The sequence below is a fragment of the Rutilus rutilus genome, assembly GCF_951802725.1.
Source record: "Rutilus rutilus genome assembly, chromosome: 12".
NCBI classification, from domain to species: Eukaryota; Metazoa; Chordata; class Actinopteri; order Cypriniformes; family Leuciscidae; genus Rutilus; species Rutilus rutilus.
The window spans coordinates 20,920,994-20,944,986 of record NC_140217.1 but is presented as its reverse complement, the minus strand read 5'-3'; the positions used below and the strand labels follow the sequence as shown (position 1 = coordinate 20,944,986).

The following is a 23,993-nucleotide window of genomic DNA, read 5'->3' as shown; positions in this document are numbered from 1 at the left end:
GGGGGCACAGGAAGGATTGCGCGTCTGTCCTCCCTGATCCATCTGATGAACTGTCCGTCTGATGTCTGTCTGATGAGGTTGCAGCGTGACCGGGGGAAAGGTGTTTAGTGGAAGGCTGGGCCATTTGTGGGCCAGTGCGTCCCTGTCCTTTGAGAAATATATTGAGCAGTGAGAGTTGTCTTCTAAGGCAAAGAGGTCAACATCTGCCTTTCTGAAGACATTCCAGATCATGTTAACCATCTGGGGATGGAGTGTCTGAGGACACGTTGCCCCAAGACAGCATGTCTGCCCCTTGGTTCAGTCTGCCCGGCACTTGCGCTGCTCTCAGTGAGCGCAGATTGCCCATGTGAGGAGGCGTCTCACTAGCCTGGACAGATGCCTCGATCTGAGTACTCCTTGGTGGTTTTTGTAGGACACCATTGCCATGTTTTCCGAAAGGACTAAGACGTGGTGTCCTTTCAGGTCTGGCAGGAAGATTGCCACCGTTTTCAGACAGTTGATGTGCAGCCATTTTTCTGTGCTCGACCAGAAGCTGGAAGTCGGCCAGTGCTCGCACAGAGCTCCCTGACCCGTGTTGGAGGCATCTGTCAAGACAACCTTCCTTCTGGAGACCCACCCTGATACGAAGGACTGGATCCCACGGTTTCAACCAGTACTGCAGGGGCTGCATGAAGTACTGTATGCATGAAGTAGCAGGCCCAGTGGAAGTACTGATGATGTGGACGCCATAAGGCCCAGCATCCTCTAAAATGTGCTGAGGGGGAGTGAAGCTCTGACTCTGAAAGACGCTGCGAGCCACTTGATAGCCACAGCACGCTCCGGTGTGAGCGTGGCCTGCATTTGGCCCGAATCGAGAACTGCTCTTAGGATGCCGATTCGCTGTCTGGAAGACAGCAAGCTCTTGGCTAAGATGATTCTGATTCCCAGGAAGTCTAAATGGCTGAGGAGCAAGAAGAGTGAGAGTCTAACTCGGTCTCGGACTGAGCCAATACGAGCCTGTCATCGAGGTAACTCAGGATGTAACTCACCCAGCACATCACCTGTTCCACCTGCTGCACTCAGGGAGACGATACCGGGCCTTCAGAGCCAGAACTACTAGACTGGCTCGCAGTTTTTATCCCAGTGTAGTGAGACTGTTGAACGAACATTCCTTCAATTTACAGCCAGCCCATCACATACACTACACTACTTTTTTTACACAACTGCAATAGTTGGAAATTGGAGTAGGCACTGCTGCAGTAATTATACCACATCTCACAATTGCCATATATATATATATTATTATATATATTTTTTCATATAGATAATATTTTTGATGTCTCTGTTGTCTGTTGTCTGGTACAAAGTTTGCGCTTATATTGTAGGATTCTCTGATGTTATTTCGTTCTTATTTATAACAACAACAACATAAACAACAATTCAATACTTGCGAGAGGATATGTCTTGAACGACCGCTTCATACAGGTGCGGTTCAGATGTCTGAGAATGAGGAAGTAGTGGCTGTCAAAGCCTGACTCGCTGTCTCTACAGCTCCTTTCGCTAGCAAATGCATAATTTAGGAACGTGTGCCACATTGCTCCGTACCGTAGTGCAATCCATGCCCCTGAAGTGTTGGGGTCTGCGAGCGAATCTAGTAACGTCGCTTGATTGTCCCCAAAATCCAGCTCAACACTCCGGGGATGGACTGCCATGCTCTGAGTCGAGTGGCAAATGGTTGAAGTATTACAGGCAGCGTCTTGCACCGAGGTGGGAGAACAGCACCTGATACAGTATTAAGAGGCAATGGGTAGCGTTTGGCCAGGCGGAGGCATAGCTTGACTTCTGGCTCCCCTTTCTATGGTGCTGAGGCTGGCCTGGGTTGCTGCTGAGCCGCGGACCACGATAGCTCTCACAGTGAGAGTGTCCGTTTTTGATGTACATGATGTTATAAACCGATCGGTCTGCGTAGCACTGCTTCAAGTAGAACACACCTAAAAGGTTGGCCACCTAAAAGGTTTAAATCCTTTGTAAAAGCTTTATGAGGCATAAATAGTCCAAATGTAATAGTTTCCAAATGTAATCACATGCATCTCTGATGATTACAGTGAGGCTAAAGGCAAATTTGACTTTGTTCTCTTTTAAACCACTAGACGGCATGAAAATTCAGCTCAGCACTGTAAGCCCGTCTATTGGTCCAATAGGGGTTTCCAATAATACGGGGAAGGTTTCTCTGCGCGTTACTGTCTTTCCTTTTACGCAACACAACAAGATTAAATGGAACACAATTCTCATATGTATTTTCTCGTTATTTCATCTGACTCCATAAATGAAAAGATTTTAATGATATCTGGGCATCATTAAAACATGAACGAATGTTTGATTATTCTCTTAAACTCTGTTTATATTTTACCTGCTTAGATCAGGAAACTATATCGCTTCGAGTTCCTTACCCAGGTCTCCGGCACAAGTGGTCAGCCCCAAAGATCAGAAGCTGAGGCAATGGCTAAATATCTAGGATTTTGCCGTAATTCCCACGTGCAACAATCAAAGATATATTCAATAGCCCCCTTGGATGCCCTTCAGGAACTTAATTTAATCGTTTTACTTTAGTCTAAAGTAACATTAAATTAGAACAGAAGTCATCGGAAGCGTCCAAGCTTGGTTGACCAACCAGTATCTTGCTGATCCTAGACGGACAAACACATCCTCTCATCCAAGTAGCCTGCACACTTCCTGATATCAGTTATTAGCCGTCGCTAATCTCTGATGCAACCTTGTGGTAATATACAAATCCGTTAATCTTATTTGGGAAAAACAAGTCTCAGAGTCGTTCAGAATAAAATCAAACGTTTACAATTTATTGACCAGGTAATGAAGCAATAATTCAAAATCCAATTCGCAAGAATAAAATCATCAGTTCATCATAACATAACAGCAATTCAGGAATCGAAGAATTTGTAGAAATTATTACCTGGCAACGAAAATTACACACAGCGGTTGTGTGGGCAGTCAACCTACAGACTCCTCGAACTTTTCTGCACCACTTCCTTATATACCCAGATAATTCAATATTCTTACCAAATGGTGGCGTCTGTTATTATAATTAGATTTTGGTTCCCTATTCAGGGATTCACACTGGGAGATTAGAATTTGTACTTGAATAGGTTATTGTTTTACATATAGCATATAGTCTGAATGGAGGATCTGGGAGAGGGAAAACACCTTTAAAGATGAACTGAACTGAAAATTTGAGTAAAGGTGATATAACAGATGTATTTTATTTATTCTCATTGGTACAATTATTAAAATGGCAGAATTTGTTAAAAGGGATAAAATGGTATGTTGAAAATGTTGTTGTTGTTACACGGGCGCCGCCATGTTGGATTTCAGCATTCCACTACGTCACTGGCATGGTAAGCTACTCTGTTGCTAACCAACACAAGCAGAGCAGCCATAGCATGTACATAGTCTGAGGCTAGCTGACATGGCTGAGGAAACAGAAACCTACAGGTCTAGGGGGGGTTCATACTGTATTGCCCCTGGCTGTAGTAATGAATGGTATAGTGCTAAGGCAGCTGGGGTTGCGATACATTTTCACAGGCTACCTTTGACAAGGAAACCAGGCTTTATAGCGTTCAACAAAACTGAGACTGACACACTCGGCATTCATTGAAATTGAGTCACAAAACCAAGCTAGATACCAAACGATCCAACCTAAATAAAGGGCTAGCAGCTAAACACGTTGGAAGCACTTTTGTCAAACTCCACAAGCTAGACACCACTCCGACCATATAAACTGTATAAATAAATCATGACTCCGACGATATCACAGATCGATAATAATGCGTTTACTAGCAGCTAACTAAACCGCAGCAGGTCTGTAAACGGAATCCAATGTCCCTCTCTAATCACCCTGAAGCTAGCTGATGTTCATCATGTCAGGAAACATTGTTGATGCAGGGAGTTCAACTCGCAGAACAAACGTTAGCTGCTAGGTCCATAGTAAGAGGTATCTGTGCAGTAACCGGCCGTGCAGTATTTCGATTTTAACATTTTGCTTGCAGCTAACTTAACAAACGATCCCATTGGATGAATTCGTCCAATCACATGCCATTTATCGTCCTCGACTTTCCGCACAGTACCTCAAACATGTTTTAGTATTTTTCTCTAAATGCACACTACATGCAGTCTCTATTTAGTAAAATGCATAATGTGCTTGTAAACAATAAATGAGAGACAGGCTACAGCCCTCCAACCTCCCACCACATTTACCTAACACCCTGAACCCTATTGCTCCATTAATAATTGACTATGTACATTGCAAATCTGTATCATACCTGCATTACTTTTATTTTGGGTAATTTACAACGTAACGGCGTTGCATGCTCGTAGTTTCTTTTGCACTTGGATCAGTGAGGCGATACAGCGCGCGCCGCTGCATTTGCGCGTGCAATTGAGTGTGCGCTACGAGAACAGGATAACGGCTGACAGGACAAGAAAGTCCTTTATTTCAGCGTACACTTATGTCACTTTCTGGTAGTTCCTATTGTGCTGGGTTTTCTGAAGTAGTCATGATTCGCCTCTCATACATAACATGCTCTAAACACGCACGCAGAGTGGAAAAGGAGGAGCGGGGCGCGGGGAGCAAGGATCACAAATTTGAACTATATCGATTTATGCAATATGGTCTAATTCCATATCGCATTTCAAAAATAAATGTTCCAGGTTGTCCTCTCTGCAACAGATTGATTCCGGTGCACTGTCCATGCTGTCCGCCCGCACCCACACCAGTCACTTCCCCCCAAACGATCCTGTACTGTAGGTGGAGCCTGAAACTGATCGTCCTCCTTGTGGTGGTAGTCAGGTACTACTGGCCTGTCCCTCACAGGCTCAAACGCGTAACCAAAATGACTCATTTTCGTGTGTATAGGACCTGCAGTTGCAGCTGCCTATATACCTTCGCAGGTTCTACCATGCCAGTGATGTCATCAGAATTGCCAGCTTTCTAATACTAACAAACGCAATTTTTGTGTTGCTTAAAAAAAAGCTATATTGATATTTAAAAAAAATTTTTTTGTGTAATTTACTTTTAATTGTCATAAACAACACGTTATCAATGTTGATTTTTTCAGTTCAGTTCATCTTTAAGGGGCACATTACTTTCTCATATTTTATAACTTCTTTTAGCTTTTCATTATGGTTGGGAGAATGAGACCATTTTACCAGGCACACTGAGACACTTTAAATGATATCAAACATGCATAGAAACTTCTTGTACATAGTTTACATTGCATAGGTTTTCAGTGTATTTCAGGTGAGGAGAAGGGGGGGATGAAGGGGAGATAGTGCGTGTGAAGTGTGAACTGCATCTCGGAAATCCCTGTTACATATGCAGGAGATAGTTCAAGTGTTAATTTTCAGGAGGGCCTTTTGTTTCATCGAGGGGTCGACCAGACACCAGCCTTACAGCACTTTTCCTAGCAACCTCTTTTGATGATGCACATGAAATTTGTCTGATCCTTGACAAGATCGTCGATAGCAACGCAAAGTTGATTCTGTGATAATATGATATAATATTTAATGTTTTTAAAATATTGTAGATTTATGTATCAAATGAGAATTTATAAAATGATTGACCATATTTTGAGACAAAGGTCTTGTTAATGATTTTCAGTTTTGTTAATGGTAATTAAAGCAACAATTTTTCAACACCGGAAAAATATGTAAAAGCAGGGCCTAAAACTAACTTTTTGCCACACCTGCCAATGGCCAGTGACTTGCAATCACTGCAAATGTACCGGACAAAAATATGTTTTTACCAGCCATGACACAAAAACAGACAGTTATGACACCAACATTTTTGATACTTGTGAAAATTCACAATCCTCTATTCCAATTTCGATACCACAGCTACGGTAGTCAGATCAATAATATTGTTGAATATTAAGTGTCCCAACTAAGCAAGCCAGGGGCGGCAGTGGTAAGGAACCATCAGTGCTCCATCAGGTGGCAGAATGGAGAAAAAAGAATCTACCACCTGCAGTTGATTTTGTTATTCTAGGTATTAGCAACTGGCCAGAATCTATTGAGTCTATACGCGATAGACGTGAAGCACTATAATACGTTAAGAGCTCGTAAAACCATTTAGTGCTTTGTAAGTAATTAGCAAGATTTTAAAATGTATGCAGTGTTTAATAGGGAGCAATGCAGTGTTATGGTTATACTTCCTGGTTCTAGTAAGAACTAGCTGCTGCATTTTGGATCAGCTGGAGTTTGTTTATTAACAGATGCTCTTCTGAGAAATTCTGAGAATTTGTGTGTACAATCTACAAATTTGCCACGATGCAGAAAAAAAGTGCTCAGCAATGAAGGGGTGACACTCTAAAACATCAAGAGTGCAAAACAGAGAAACACAAACACATACACACACTTATATACACACACACACACCAATGAATTGTGTTTTGAATTTTTAAAAATCACAGCTTCATCGGAATGTTACGAAACTTGGTGACTTTTATGTCATTTGGAATGTGAACACACAAAAAAATGAGGGCATGATTAAAAAAATTGTCACACTTTTGGTCGTAAAAAGAAATAGTCACACTTTTGGTCTTCGGTCAAAAATGACCGACCATAGGAAATGAATGGGAAATTGACAAAAACACAAAAATGATCTACAAAGAAAAAAAGTGCTCAGCAATGAAGGGGTGAAACTCTAAAACATCAATAGTGAAAAACAGACCCACCCACTCACACTCATACACAATTATAAACACAAATGAACTGGTAGGGCTATTACCAAACAGCATAATCAAGTCAGAAGACTGAAATAAGAGGTTGAAATGAGACCAGATCCAGATGGATTAAGCTGTACTACTACTACTACTACTACTACTACTAATAATAATAATAATAATAATAATAATAATAATAATAATATATTAATAATAATATAATTATTAATTATAATAATATATAAATAATAATAAGCTGTGATAAAGCATTTGTTTATTTTTGTACATTTCTTTATTGAATTGTAATGTTACCTGTAACAAAATGATTTCTCTGTATTCAGGTTTGACTGTAGTAATAATAATGCAAAAACGTGTACACTTCACAATTTTTTTTTTTTTTTTTAATAAACCTTGTCAAAAATTATTATTTGAGAATTTCTAAAAAATACATTCAAATCCACATCTTAAATGTAAGTAATTTTGTCCAAAAACAACTAGAGAATTCACAAGCCTCTCCATAGAGAGCTATACAGGCATCTAGTGGTAACACCATGAAATGACATGTTTTATTTATTTTCTATCAACAGATGGCGCTAATCTGACTTCAAAAAATGGATTTAAAAGGCCTAGTCTCTATAGTAACCTGAAATACTGCAATAATTGGATTTTTTTCATATTTATACCATAATTATTGCTTAAATATTAATAAGTTCCATCAAATCGTCTCAAAATACAAAAGAAAAAAGAAAAAATATTATTGAACAAAAATAAATTGCATTGGTTTTACTGGGGTGGAGGAAGTTTCATTTTTAGGTGTCCGGTCACTTCTGACTGGGAAGATAACAAGTGCTACAACCAAATGAGGAGCACCTGAGGATTAAGCGTGCAGGGCAACCACCCAATACAGATGCTAGAAATGTAGCTTTCAAATAATTTTCTTTAAAGGCGACATATCATGAAAATCTGACTTTTTTCCGTGTTTAAAGGATTAGTTCACTTTCAAAAAATTGTTTTGCTTGCTGATAATTTACTCACCCTGATGTCATCCAAGATATCCATGTCTTTCTTTCTTCAGTCAAAAATAAATTAAGGTTTTTCTACACAGAATGGACTTCAATGGCAACCAACTATTTCAATGTTCAAAGAAGGTTCAAATATCCGTCTCAATGTAGCTTCAAAGTCTCGACACGATCCCAGTCGAGAAATAAGGGTCTTATCTAGCGAAACGATCTGTCATTTTCTAAAAAAAACAAAACAATTATATACGTTTTAACCACAAATGTCCGTGTTGTACCATCTCTGAGATGCAGTATTACTGCATCTCGTATCTACTGCATCTGCATCTGAGTATTACGTCATCACGTTGGAAAGGTCACAAAAAAAAGAAAAAAAAAAGAAGAAGAATAAATTAAAACAAAGATGTCGGACGATTTTGAAGTTGGAGGAGAAAATGAGATGGAATTTTTCTCCCTTTCCTACCTTTTTGAACCGGAGTACAAGGTTTTTGACCTTTCCAACGTGATGACGCAATGCGTGGCACATCTCAGAGATGGTACACGATGAGCATTTGTGGTTAAAAAGTATATATGTTTTTTTTTATTTTTTTTTATGACAGATCGTTTCACTAGATAAGACCCTTATTTCTCGACTGGGATCGTGTAGAGACTTTGAAGCTACATTGAGACGGACATTTGAACCTTCTTTGAACATTGGTATAGTTGGTTGCCATTGAAGTCCATTATATGGAGAAAAATCCTGGAATGTTTTCCTCAAAAACCTTAATTTCTTTTCGACTAATGAAAGAAAGACATGGATATCTTGGATGACATCAGGGGGAGTAAATTATCAGCAACAATTTTTTTGAAAGTGAACTAATCCTTTAAGTGCTATAATTGCCCACCCAGAAAACGTGAAAAGTTACAGTCCAGTAACTTTGTTTTGGTAAGCCTTTCTCTGCAAGCATGTCAAAAAATAAGCAGATCAGATTTTGCTCCCCTTCAGACGTAGAAAGGGGATCATATTATAATATTACCGCCCCTTAATTGCACATGTCCACCCAAAAACAATAAATTATCTGGGGGGTATTTTGAGCTGAAATTTCACAGACACATCCTGGGTAGACCATAGATTTATATTAAATCTTGTGAAAAGGGGCATAATATGTCACCTTTAAATAAAATTAAATAATAACTTTTCAATAATTAACATGATAATCAAGAGCTGGCTGAATATTCCATTTGTTGACATGACGTTAGATTCAGATGGTAAATATCATATATTAAGTAGGGTTCCCACCTTAGAGATAATCACCATATTTATAATGAAAGCATCATATTCAAAAATATGATATTAATTATATCATATAAACAATTTCATATTTATTTGTTACTAATGTAAAGCTACGTATATTAAATTATTATGGGATATCATTCAATGCTTTTAGAATTTTTACTTTTTAAAATAATTTTGTTTCTGTATTTTCTGAACAAATTACTGCAAAAAACAAAACAAAAACAATAATAAAAACATGGCCATGATAGCACCCGTAAATAAGAGATGTTCCAGATAAATGACCTTTCATTATTTAATTATTTTTTAAGTGTTTACCTTAAAGTTTGATTAATATAGACATATAAGCTAAAAATATTACATTTTCAATAACAGATGCTGTAAAAAAATAAAATCACATTTGTTTCAAATGCTTTTTAGGAGTGACATAAATGTAGCCTTTAGGCCCTCCAAGTGTCTAAAAACGGCCCTGCTGGAGGGTCAAAAAGTGCTTAACCTCCGCTGTTGCATTAATAGTGGCACTCTGGACTTTCTGTTTTTCTTTTGCTATTTTGTACTTTGTAATTCAAACGGTGATGTGGCTCTTGAATGTATATAATCAGCAAATTGTCCTTGACAACAGTATCGGAACAGGCAGTGATGCCAAATGTCATGGCTCTATTTCCAAAGTCTAATGCTGCCTTGGCATGGATTACAGAAGCGGGGAGCAGTCGGGCCTGGGCCTGGATTACATTTGAGGTCTGGTACATATATGACATATTAGCCTACAAAAATACATAGGCTAGGCCCATATGTATACACACAATTAATCATTAAAGATTGCAATCTCGGATCAAACACACACACATGATCTTATTCCTAAATGGCAGTGATTCCGCTGTGTCTATTAAACCTTTGAAGTTCACACCGGAATATTTGAATCTGCTTTCACGCAGCTAACCCATAGGGAGCAGCAATCATTTAAACTATAGACACAGCTTCACAAACATTCATTAATTTGAATTAATTTTTTTTTTCTTTTTTTTTAAGACATTTATAAATAGATTCATTTATAACATTAAATAGAATGTCCTTTGCCATTTCGTTTAGTTGTCTAATGTTTTGTTTTCAGAATCGTGGGAGAGCTGTGATCTATATTTAAAAATTTTTTTTTTATATATTTAAAAAAAAAAATCCAGATTATCTAGAAGCATAAAATTTAATTTACAGTAGGCTAAAAGAAAATCTATAATATATCTGGCATCTAACTTATACTAGCACTGTTTCTAATATTATAATGTACAATCTTACAGACTAGGGTGAAGTCTTTATCTACATTAACAAGAACTTGGGACAATTAATGCATTGCAGGATTCTGAAATGTTTTAAAAAAAATGTAAAGACGTGCCCAACCCCCCTCTATTGGTACGTTCCGCGGTCCATGGACTTTTAGGCTACTCCATTGCTCTAAAGCATTAATTTTATTTAGTTTTGTTCTTGAAGTGAATGTACTTAATTACAAATAGCAGGAAATTGCTATCGAGCAATCAAATCCTTCTTGCAGTAGACTGTGTGTATAAAGCGCGCTCCTGGCAGATGTGATCCTATGCGCGCGCCCTACACGAGTGTTATCACGCCACGCTCTCTTTGACAAGTGGAAGATGCATGCTGGCGCGCTACAGACAACAAGAGTCGCGCGCGGATTACAAGTGAACGGATAACGGGACGCCAATGCACTCGTTGAGTAAATATTTAATAATAATAATTATAATAATAAATTAAAAAATAAAACAAAAATTCTAAATTAGGTTAAATAAAACATTCACGTTAAAGACATAAAACAATAGTGTCATTAAAGTGGTTATTTATTGAAAATGAAGAAAGCAACATCGCATCAAGGTAAGACATTCATCTTTCATTACGTGGACAGTAGGCTATGTGACTAGAGTTTAAAAAATATTTTATCATGTTTTTGGGTGATGGTGAGATAGTGCACGACACTTCCTTTTCTTTCTTTCTTTCTTTCTTTCTTTCTTTCTTTCTTTCTTTCTTTCTTTCTTTCTTTCTTTCTTTCTTTATTTACTACATTATCTCTATTTATTCTTCCTGCTCACTTTATCTCGGAGCTTTCTCTCAATCTAAGAGCTCTATTAATACTCAAGCATGAGGCCAGCTGACCTCTATTACTAAATGCAGAAGACACTTAAATCGAATGTGAAAATAGAGCAGCATCAATCAAAACATGTTGAACCAGAAATATATAGGGTGAATTCAGGTTGATTGGGACACTTTTTGCCATTGAGATGACTGGCTCTTTGAAAATGGAATACCTTCATATGTATAAGCTAATTTTGTGAACATGATTCAGTGAATTGTGCATGACGAAAATATAGAATATAGAACAGGCTTTTATTTATCAGTGTGAACTGTGATCCCCAATTAAATTTTACAGTACCACATAACTCCTCATACCAATTTTCCATGACAAGCATTTTTAGGGTAAATACATATTTGTTCTCTGAATGTTGAAGTGATAGTAGCCTAAATATTTCATTTGATTTCATGAAATCTGGATATTCTAGTCCAGTATCTGAAGCCATGTCAATGGCAGTTATTGTTAAACACACAAATGGACTGTCTTGCTTGAGCTATTCTAGGGGCCGTCTATATTTAGACAGTCACTTAGTCCTGAGTACATCTTTTATATTTTTAAAATTGCCAGAAGGAGAATCAGTGGTCTAATGGTTGTTTCAGGAACAAAAATGATACTCATGCAACTTTTATAGAAATAACTGAATTCAGGTCATGACATTATCCAAAGGTTATGCCTAAGCTAAATGTATAGTGCTAGAATATATGCAAATCACATTTGACTAATCTTAAAAGCTTTGAAACAGAGGTGACATATGACCAAAACCACACTCTAAGAAAAGTCTGTAAAAATAAGGCCTGGTGTACTATGTTAAAATGAAGGAATTTTCAGTATTTAATTTTCAGTTTGAATTTTAGCCGTATATTTTGAATTAAACAATGCATTGTGTTTAGGGTTAAAGGGGAAAAAAAAATGAACGAATAATGTCCTGGCAAACAATTACCAGTAACTTCTCCTTTTTCACTGGAATTTTTTTCTTACAGTGTGGAGAATAGATGTTCACAGAATTATTTCCTAATGCCTAAAGCTAGAGAAGTTAAGTTCTCTCTTAGAAAATATAACAATGTAAGAGTGATTTGATGGTTTACATTTTGTTAATAATAAGAATAGGATATGTAGATGTCACTTATGTCAGGTGCTCTTCTATCAACAGAAGAATGGGGATGTTGTTAGCATTCCTTTATAATGATGTTAAAAAGTGTTTATTGGATTTCTTAATATTTTTCAAATATTCAAGATCTCCTACACATGCAGACTGTGTGTTATCAAGAAGTTGCTTCCCTCATCATCACATTTGAAACTGAGAAACTTCACTTACTCCTTTGCAAGAGTGGAATTAACATTGTGACAGGAAGTGATTCATGACTTATTTGCTCTCTGCAGTCCCTTTCCACTGCTATGAGCTAGTTTTCCTGGAATGTCATTTTTCTTACAGTTATGCAGTCCAGACTTTATGAAAATAATTCTTTATTCATAAATAATATATTTCTCAAATTTTTTTTTTTTTGTCAGAATAACTTTATTCACTCTCACTTGCTATGACATCATATGCAGCAGGCCCATAAGGTTGCATATAAATAGCTCTTGAAGCGTGCAGCTAATGCATGATGTCACGACTGAAAAAGCTTTTGAACAGATGGAGAAAAACAGGTCATGTTGTTACTGTTTTTTGCTTATGGTAAGTCATTAGGCATGAACATTTAGCCAAAACCACAAATTCCAGATGCTTATTAGGGTACTGTTCCTGAGGCTGTTTCCATAGCCCTGTTGGCTGATTGAGCCTTTATTTCATTATATCTCCTACAGTGTGTTTATCATCACAGATAATCACAAGTGTTGAATGTTCATTAAATTAGAACCAATGTAAAGAACATTTTAAGGCAAAGTACGGGTCAGAAATGAATCAGGGCTCCAGGCAAAATAGCACCAGGGTTGCCTGATTAGTTTGATGTTTTTAAACCACTAGAATTGTATTTGATTATTTATTGTATTTTATTACTCTAACAACAGGCAATTACCTGATGCATTGTTTTTACAAAGCTTTATTTACATTCTTATTTGCACAAACACACATAAAAGTATGTATGTGTCAAGTAAAGGGCCCTATATTATACCCGGCGCAATGAAGCGCCATTTTTACGCCCATGGGCATGCTGGTCTGAAAATGAGTGCGTTATGGCGCATTGTTGGCGCGTTACTATTTTGAGGCAACAGAAATAGACTGCACCATTGACCAACTAAAGTCAATGGTGCAATTATTATTTAATTTTTTTTATGAGCGCGTTAGTAATGCGCGCCTATAGGCAGGTTCACAATGCACGTACACTCTGCTTATTAAACACACAGGGACGCACAGCAGCACACAGACATGCCAAATATTTAAAATAAAAGGATTACAATGTAAAATATGATTATTGTGTACATAAAGATATGGTGGAATCCGGCTTGTCCCGTAGATGGTCTGCACACTTTTACCTCGCGCACGAGCAGTTCCGTTTGCGCTCTGGAGACGTTTTTGGTCTTTCCACTATCAAATTCCGTCATGTATATAGCGAATCTGCCATGGTGCGAGCGCAACTGGCATTTAAAGGGAATGGGAGATGAGACTCTGATTGGTTTAACGCACGTAAATCCCAAAACACACCCATTACTCATTATGAGAATAGAGACAACCCTTTTAGACCATGTGCCTGGCGCACCGACCATTTTTCCCGTCGTTAAACTAGCAAAAATGGATTCGGACATGCCCTAAGTGAACTTGCGCCGTGCGCTTTAGACCATGCGCTTAGATCGTTAAAATAGAGCCCAAAGAGTTATCAATGCCATATATGCCCAAATAGCCATGATTAATATATTTGGTGATAATGAATGTATAACATGGGTTAATGAGATAATGTGAGAAGTATACTTTTATAAAAAATACTTTTAATTTAAACATAAAACAAAACATAAAATAAATGTACCTTTAATTATTGTATCTTTAAGCCTAAACCATTAGCTCAGAACTGCAGCTAACGTGCAAATACCTAATGCTTAAATACTGCATATTGCCTGGATTGTCATTCTAATTAATAGTTATGTAACTCTCAAGGTTATGCTTAGAGCTTTCATATTTAGAGTTGTGTGCTCAGCCAAAAAGTGTGGCCAAGTCTGTGGAGCCTGTGGCCAAACTCCACATGAGAGGGGTTTGTCTCAGTCCTGCTGCTGTAGATTTAGACATTAGCAATTTGACTAGCTTCATGTTAAAAGGCCAGATTTCATAATCTGCACAATATTGACTAACAACATAACAAACAACTGCAATTCTTGATGGTCTGTATTCAGTGTAGAGTTTAGAACTGTGTAGAACTGACTTGGGAAGCCTATTCAGAGGGTGCGTTTCCCAAAAGCATCGTTAGCCAACTATGGTAACAAGTCCCGACATTATCAGCATAGGTCAACGAGTCTGTGTTTCCCGAAAGCGTTGTTCTAACGAACTTTATTATTTCGCAAAAAGCATCACAAAGTTGTATGGTTGGAATGACAGCTCTCGACCTGTGGTTAGAAGCAGAGTTTCTTGTTTGCATGACATGTGGACTCAATAAATCCTTATCTTGAGCCAAATAAGCAAGCTGACATTCAGTTCAGTCTATAGGCTATATTTTATTTAGAATACATTCAAATGTAATTTACATCTTTAAGTTTGTCAAGAGATTTAAAGCGTTGTTTTTGAACAGTGCTTAAGTGTGAACATGCTCAGGTAAAGAACGAGCTTATGATTGAATCTGGAAATAAAGCAAATTAACTGAGAATAATTAGAAATAATCCTCAGATGCCATGTCCGTAATTTAGAGCAAAACATAATATTAATTCGATCTCAAACAGATTCCCAATCGACTAGATATTCCAGATGGCCACCACGACGCCGGGAGTCCAAGATGTCCCAGACTGCATAGATGGCTCCATCCACCTGGATCAGTGGAAGGGGGGGTTCCTCTGTTGTGCCAGGCTCTGTGGACAAGGGCTCTGGAGTGGCGGCTGCCATCTTGGGACGAGGCTCTGGAATGTCAGCGGCCATCTTAGGACGAGGCTCTGGAATGGTGACAGGGACAGAAAGGGAATCCGAATCTGCTTCTTCCAGGGTGTAGGACGATCCACTCACCCACAGGATGTTATCGATGTATTCCCTCAAAGAACACGTGGTGGCAGCAGATGGAAATTGCCTGAAGAGTGGATCGTCCAGACCAATCCAAAAGATGGATTTTGAGGGTTCCAGGACACCTGGTGAACAAGGTCGATGAACTCCTCTGTAAATGGTAAATGGTCTGCATTTATGTAGTGCTTTCACAGACCTATGGCCACCAAAGCGCTTTACATATAGCCTCACATTCACCCATTCATTCACTCATTCATACACCGACAGCGGTGTCAGCCATGCAAGGGGTTAGGTGTCTTGCTCATGGACACCTCGACACTTGGTTAGGTGGAACCGGGGATTGAACCTACAACCTACATGAACCACTGAGCCACTGCCACCCCTCTGTGTATGCCTTGATCGGGCGGTGGTCCTTGGAGATGGAAAGAAGCAGATTGGCAGGGTCCAGGGGAACGAGGAGGATTGTCTGTATTGGTCCGGTCTTCTGTTACAGAATCAGATTCAAAAGAAGGAGGTTGAAGTTAACAAGGAGGTTTTTTTTACAACAACTGAGCGGTAAGTGCAATGATGATTTAGAGAGCGGGATGCTGGCAGTGAATAGAATATTTCTTCTTACAGGAATAATTTTGGGTAGATGATGCAGTGTATGGCTGGAACAACAGGAGGCTTGTAGTGATGGGTCATTCATGAACGATCCGTTCAAAGCGCCTGTCACATGACAAATGAACGAAAGACTTGGAAGGTTAAAGAAGTTATTTATGCTCCCTGTAAATTATCTTTGGCTGCATTATAATGATTTCTTAATTCAGAAAATGATCAAGGTTGCGTAGGTGGATATGTTCGGGGAATTTGGCTGTTAAAAGTACAACATCTAAAGCCACTTAAATGAACGAAATGACTTGAATAAAGATTCATTCATTTTGCTGAACGAGATCGAACGAGAGAGTCAGTAAAATGATCCGAACTTCCCATCACTAAAGGCTTGGAGATACGGAGGAAGGATGAGACACTGGAGGAACAACAGAATGGAGACAAGACGCTGGAGTGGAGACTGGAGAAGGATCGCTGGAGATATCAGGTAGATCGTTGCTATGGCAAGGTAAGTAGTCCTCATCATACGAACAAGACCGTACAATGAACTGTGGTGAAGTGTAAGTCTAAATATTGGCAGTGATAAGGGTGATGATGTGCAGGTGTGTGTGATTAGGAATGACGTGCAGGTGGTAATAGAGGAGAGTGATGGGAGATGAAGTACAGAGGATGGTGATAAGGCTGATCTGTGACACTATATGAAGGTGTAGGGGGCAATTTCGGATTCAGCCTATAGAAATAGATGACAGAGACAAAGGAAACTGAACTGGGAACATTGCAAAAAATAACAGGCTATGAACTCAAACAAACCTCAAAGCCAGAAACAGACATAACAGTTGCAAAGTTACTCATAGTTAGTATAATGTCTAAAGTGGACCATTGAAATAAAGTGTTACCCATTTGGCAGCCATTGAGAGGAAACCAGTCTGCTCTAATCATAAGCCTCGCCATTCATTAAAGGGCATCAGTGAGATAGTATATAGTGGCAAAAAGAAGGTTGTCCAAATGGGTCAAAAAAGAGGAGTGACACACAGACCATGAGTCTCGGCAACTCTCAGCATTCACTGGCTGATCTGAGGTACAGAATCGCACTGATCCTTCTTGTTGCCTTTCTTTATATAGACAGACCAAGGCAGAAACCTATTTTCAAATGTAAACATGAGTTCACAGTGGCAATTTACATTAATCACCGTCCCAGACTTACTGGAGGCAGAAGTTGATTTATATGGAAACATTTGCTAACAATGGGAATTTACATTGAGTTTACACCTTTGAGAACAGGAGGCCGTTTGCCTGGAGACTTTGAGTTTGCCAAAGAAGTAAAACAAAAGGCAATAAGGTTTTTAAGAGTTTAGAGATAACTGGCATCCTCCTTTGTATGCCAGTTATCTCTAAACTCTTAAAAACCTTATTACCTTTTGTTTTACTTCTTTGGGAATGATACATTTGTACCAGTTGCTCTGAGACATTTCAAATTATACCAAACATGTGTAATACTGTATGAAAATTATTCATCCAATAATTATTAAACCATATAGATTCTTGGGTGAATTTTGGTGGGGATGGGTGAAGGGAATGATGTGTAAATTGGTAGGTGGTCAACTCAAGTGTGATTGTGTCTCGAATGATGGTGCTAGTTTCACAAGAGAGAGTTGAAATGTTAATGTAACAAATCCTTTGTTCTCTCAAAGAGTTGCCCTCTGTTCCAGTTTTTCCAGCCTTACAGGGGAAATAATTACGCGTGTTTGAGGCCGATGAGTGTATAACATCAAGTACCGTGAGAGCGATTCAAAAGCATACAGAGCCGTCTGCTCTCTAATCACTCTTGTAGTACTCCGATATCATACACCGGTCTGAGCAGTGCCAAAAAAAGTCTACTGTATATCGTCGCTGCCCGATGAAACTCACGTATGTCCAAAACGGTTACTTTTCAGGAAGTGAAAAAAACACCGTAATTTCAAAAGCAGTTGAACATAGCGTTGTCATACTTGGTACGGCATCTTTAAATGTAACCATATTCTTGCCAGTGTAATGATATAATCCACATTTGACCAAAATCGAGTTTAAATGGACATATGTGCATATTTTACAGTAACGGTGGTCGAAATGCGTTCTTCCGATCATTAATTAGAATGGCCAAGTCGCGTTTCATATTGACAGATGAATAGGCTACGTCTCAGTTCATTAAATACGCTCAGTTTATTAAATGTCTCTTGCAAACTATGAAGGGACAATGAATCAATACACTGACATGGCAATGCTAGACAGATACTTTGTTTGCACAGTCCTACCGTAATTTTGTCACTTCTCTCCACTCCCAATAACACAATAACAGTTGTGAATATATTGCGAATATATAATAAACTTGAGAACAGTTGTCAAAAACAAACGTTTGCTGATACTTTACCTCACAGTGTTATTCGGCTATCCAATGCTGAGCTTCCAGAGACGCTTAAGATGAAACTTCACGAGACCGGCGAGATGCCTCCACAGGGTGGGAGATACGCGGCGTGATTGACAGTTTTGACACCAAATGGATATACGTGAAAATCAGATGACATGATTTCACAACTTTTCATTGGTCATTTAAATATGTGAAGCATACTGTATACGGAAATGAACCTGGACATTCTATCCGTCGAAAAATCTCAAAATCGGCAAAATGGACATACGCGGTTTTCATCGGACAGCGACGATATATATAAAGAATACTGTATGCAGCATGTTTAAGAAGTACTTGTTATATTTTTCCACAATTTGTATCACTTGTCCCTATACGCACGGGATAAGTATTTAGTATAAGTATACTGAGTATAAGTATAAGTCATTTGTAATAATTGCAGAGGTTGTCTGTGATCCTAATCCCGTGCGAATTGGCCATGTCTGTAATTTGTAAAGTACAAATTCCCCCACAAATGACGTACCATATTTCGCCGAACACTGAGGTCCTGTGATAATATTAGTCCCGTGCGAATCGGCATCTCTGTGATTTGGCAGGGTGGTATATAATTTTTTCAAGGTTTTTGTTTCCTGTGTGCTTTTTTATCCATCTTTCGCGAAGAATGAAGGCTGCGTTGTAGTTTTTTTTTTATAGTATTTTGGGTGCTGGGCCATATTGCTATACACTATACGATACAACTATACAATTTGCAGAAAGAGAAAGCTGAAAACCATCAGAAGAGCAAAACAAAAAGAATGTGGGGGGGGGGGGGGGGGGCTTTATTTGCCCTAATTCAGGGCAATTCATTGGATTATTTGCCCTAATCCAGTGCGAATAGGGCTTTATTTGCCCTTATCTGTTCATTGAATCACCCCATCACATCCCTTTATTGCAGCTGTCTTGACCCTTTTTTCTTGTATATCACATTTTTTTCTGACTACTTCCTGTGCTTAAATAAGCATTGCTCCCCTGCAGCCTTGCCATCAGACTTGGCCGGTCTGGTGATTAAACACTACATGCTTATATAACAAAATGTGCATGTCTGAGTCATGCTTGTAGGTCAGAGTGTAAAGGGCTGTAAGGCATGTGCCCTTTAGTTCCAATGATGCTGATGCTATTTGAGGATTTATCTGCATCTCTGTTTTGTGCATGGATGCATGGATTCTTGCACACGTGCCTGTCTCCATCTGCTTTCCTGAAAAAAAAAATGAAAAAAAAATAAGCATGCGTGTGTTGTGTTTACAGGATGTTCATTCATGCAAGAGGAATGTGCTTTGATAACAGGCTGCAGAAGATTGTGTTGTGTGCATGTGTGAATCAGGCTTGATGGCAGTGCTGAAAGGTATGGCAGAGATCTCTGACTCTTCCATGGACTGATAGATCAAGTCGCTGCTCATCCACCACAGCCAGACGAGTGTGTGCCCAGAATATGACTTTATAAATATCCCTGTTACTGTGCCATTAATTTCAGTGATGTGATCTGTCATCACAGCCAGACTTTAAATCCATGCACTATATAGCCTTCTCACGCGTCTGAACCAACAGAACCAACTGCCAAAGAACTGTGCATTTTTGGACTAAACCAGTTGCCGTAGTCAGCTGCGCTGTGCATTATGGGATGAGGAGAATTGTTTGTTGACAGTTTGCACTTTAAGCATAGCAGCTCGCGGACAAACTTGGAGTTGTGAAGAGGTGCAGAGCCTGATAGAAATTATTAACGTTATTTTCGAGCCACGTCCTCGCTTCATTCTCAAATATTATTGTTTGTCTAAAGTGGTGTAGACAAACTATATAATAAAATATGACCGGGGATACATTCAGCCCACGCAGTCGTCTCTCCATAGTAAACAGCGGCGTGTTGTCTGCCGCATTTTCCACCTCTTTGTTTACTTCCGGGATTTCTGTTGGAATTTTCCCGCACGTTAATTCTGACCAATCGAAGTGCAGTTATGCATTCAAGACACATCTGGTCAATGAGTGATGTGGATGTTGTCACATGACTGCATTTTGGTTTGTTTTATCAACTCATAAACTGATCCGGACCAGAGCAATTAGTGTGGTGTGAAAAGGAATCAAAACGCCTGAAAAATGCTACAAAGTATCATTTTTCGCCCTTGGTCCAGACCAAATGAACCGAACTACAGATGTGAAAGCACCCTCAGAGTGGGGCCACTCCAGGACTGCACGAACCTTGCTGGGATCCATCTGTACACTGCCACATGATAGGATGAAACCCAAGAAAGAGACTGTAGTGATGTGGAACTCACTTTTCTCTAGCTTGACGAAGAGGTTGTTCAAGAGCAGACAAGACAAAACCATGCCAACATGTTGAATGTGGTCTTCGTAACTCTGGGAAAATATTAAGATATCATTGAGTTATTCAAAAACACATTGGTTCAGCATCTCTCTCAGGACATCTTTGATAAGTGATTGTAAGACAGCTGGGGCATTAGCTAGCTCGAAGGGCATCACCTGATACTCGTAATGTCCAGTAGGGGTGTTGAAAGCCATCTTCCATTTGTACCCCTCCCGGATTCTCACTAGGTGGTATGCATTCTGGAGATCCAACTTAGTGAAGATAGTAGCGCCCTGGAGGAGTTTGAAGGCTGTGGTCATAAGTGGCAGTGGATATCGATTCTTCAATGTGATGTTATTTAGGCCACGATTGATAATGCATGGGCGAAGACCTCTGTCCTTCTTACCCACGAAAAAGAAGCCAGCCCTAAATCCATTCCAGAGTGCCTTATGAAAGTATGGAATGGTCAATGCCTTAGTTTTTGGCGTATTTGACTCATGGTGGATCCAGAGTTGTCGTTTAGGCCCCAAAAAAGACTTAGAAAAAGGCCTCAAAAAAGACTTCCAATGGCTGGAATTCCAGCCGTTGGACATGTATATTTCCATCTGGTGAAACGGCTAGTTGGCCAGTCAATCTGAGGATTGTGAGAAACTAGCCAAGGGTAACCAAGGATAACTGGGAACTCGGGTGTGTCATTAATAAGAAAAGACAGTGATTCTTGATGAGAGTTTACTCATACTTCAACTCAAATGGGAATGGTACAGTGTGTTACCTGGCCGGACCTAGTGGTTGGAGGAAGTATTGCTGGCTAAAGTCTTACACCCCTTTAAAAATTCCTTTCTTATCTGATGTCTTTCCTTCATAGCTGCACACTCTGCTTTTTCCTTCAATTGGTGAGGGTTAAAATAGTTCAATTGGTTTTCAGTCCATTTTGAAACCTTACTTTTATGTAAAGTATTATTTAGAAATAAACCGTTAGCAGTATAACCACTGATATTTAGATTGCAGGCGTGTCTTTTACTCTGTCAGGAGATTTATATCAACAGCATGTTTGAGCAAAAGAAATACTGTATTTCCTAAAAAAGCCAATTATTTCTAGAACCAGATTATTATAGGCTTATTTCATCTGCGTCATCAGTGACCCAGAAGGAATAATCATCAGTATGGTAGAGGGATATGAGGCCGTTTTTATCCTTTGGAGATGGAGAGGAGGTCTTGTATCCTAATATCTTGCACATACACTAATCAGAATGCCATGCTAGATTTGATCTTAGATGTGTGAGGTTTAGGTCATAGGTCATCATGATTTAGTTTTGAGTAAAATTGCTCGACAAAAGAAACAAAAAATAAAATATCTATATATCTATATTATGGGCAGCTGCTGAATGCCACTGCTTTCACTGCAAGGATTTCACTGTGTTCATTGCCACTGAAAGCCTTAAAAACTCATTGAAAATTATAAATCAGTCATAATCAGTTAATGCTGTTCTTAAAAAACAAAACCAGATTAATGACTCAATTACAAACAGGCAGTCTGGACAGCCATAGAACAGTTAATTTGCCAACACACCTTAATGCAGTATGTGATGGCCAATAACTTTTAAAAAGCCTTAATGCTAACAAAAATAGGGTACAGATACTTGCATCATTTCAATAATGTAATGAAATAGTAAATTAATGTTGCTTCAGCTGTATCAAAATCAGACTTCTCTTGTTTGCTTTCATGGTGAGAGCATGAGGCTGTTTATACAGTCATATGGCTTATCCCCATCTCAGAGACACAATAAAGCTTCAGTGTCAAAGGAGGTCAAAAGAAAGACAAAAGAAGATCGAATGAAGGCATATGATCAGCACATGTCAGTGCAGTTCCATTGGAAGCTCTTGTCAATGAAACTATTTTAAGATCTGTATTGGGTGAAAGAAAGAAAGAAAGAAAGAAAGAAAGAAAGAAAGAAAGAAAGAAAGAAAGAAAGAAAGAAAGAAAGAAAGAAAGAAAGAAAGAAAGAAAGAAAGAAAGAACAAAGTGAGTGGAGAGAGAGAGAGAGAGAGAGAGAGAGAGAGAGAGAGAGAGAGAGAGAGAGAGAGAGAGAGAGAGAGAGAGAGAGAGAGAGAGAGAGAGAGAGAGAGAGAGAGGAGGGGGAGAATGACTAAACTCTCGGAAAAAGCAAAAGGGGAAGTCTGCAAATAAAGGGAGAGGAGGAGAAACGCTAGAAACCACATGTGGCTGTGAGGAGCCATAATCCAGCTATGGAGCGAGACAGAATTGCTGGTAAGTAAATCTTTCTCGCTCTTTCTTAGATTTTCTTAGAATCTTAGTAAATCGTTTTGAAATTCACCCTTTACTTTTATTTTGTCTTTAGAGAGATGTATAGAAAGTGCTGTTTTTGTGACACTCACTACTCTCAGTTTCTTCTCAGTTTGATTCAATCAGTTTAGAAGTTCATTAGTTGGTCCGAATAAACTGTACTGTGCCATTTGTGTCTATATATTTGCCTATTTATCTATCTACTTATCTATATATCTAAGTGCACAAATCATTATGTTTGGTCTGTCTTTATTGTGCTTTTCATTTTATAAGGAAGACACATGACCATGGGTGTGATTTCATCAATAAGGAAGTGGAACCTTATTTTAGTTTCTGCTTTTTGAGTTTTCTCATTCTACTTCTTTCACTCTGCATTTTAAGTATTTATTATTTTTTCAATACTGTCGTTAAACACAGTTCATTGATGAAGTGATTGGCATAATTGTTCAATGTGAAGGAGAACAATTTAGAAGTATACTTTTGTTGAATGTGGACAACTCCCTAGTAAATTTCACTAAGTTACTAGAGTATGTGTGTGAGAGTGACACAGTGAGAAGGTTTACCTTACTCAGCAGAATCTCCCATAATGGATTGTGTCAGTATCACACCGCAGAGCAGCTGTGCAGGGAGAGGTTTGCTGTGTGGCATGCCTCAAATCTTTGGAGCTACTGTAACATCAGCTGTTAGTGGGCAATGCCACACGCCTTGAACACACCCTGATACAGTATATTGTTTTGTATTTTTTCATCCATTCTTTTTGCACACCATTATGCCCTGTCTTTGTATTGTTGATCAGAATGTCATCTAAAACTGGGAATTACAAATATTTGTTTCTATGTGTTTCAACATCAAAAGACTAACATTGTAGAACTGTATTGAATTTGGTCTGCTATGCAGTTTAACAGGTGACCACAGAGGGGCGTTGGAGCTTTTCTGCAAATTATATATACTGTAGATTCAAATATAACTTTAGTTTGTGGTGAAAATGATGACAAGGAAATGGATGGAGTCTGTGAAAGTGTGTTTGTGTTAAAAGGTGCTCATACAGTATGTGTGTAAAGCTGTTTGTGTTGTGGTGGAGTGTGTGTCT

At 38.8% G+C, this 23,993-nt stretch overlaps 2 protein-coding genes across 2 annotated transcripts in view; one reads left to right on the top strand and one right to left on the bottom strand.

Moving 5' to 3' along the window:
- The window catches only part of stx8 (syntaxin 8), a 614,579-nt gene that overhangs the window by 465,545 nt on the left and 125,041 nt on the right, over positions 1–23,993 (bottom strand). The gene's annotated exons all lie outside the window — the stretch shown is intronic.
- Positions 22,729–23,993, top strand: part of septin9b (septin 9b) — an 83,447-nt gene continuing 82,182 nt past the window's right edge. The window contains exon 1 of the mRNA XM_084425808.1: positions 22,729–22,867. Within this exon, the coding sequence (XP_084281934.1) occupies positions 22,846–22,867 (22 nt within the window). The 5' untranslated portion in view covers positions 22,729–22,845. The remainder of the gene's footprint in view (positions 22,868–23,993) is intronic.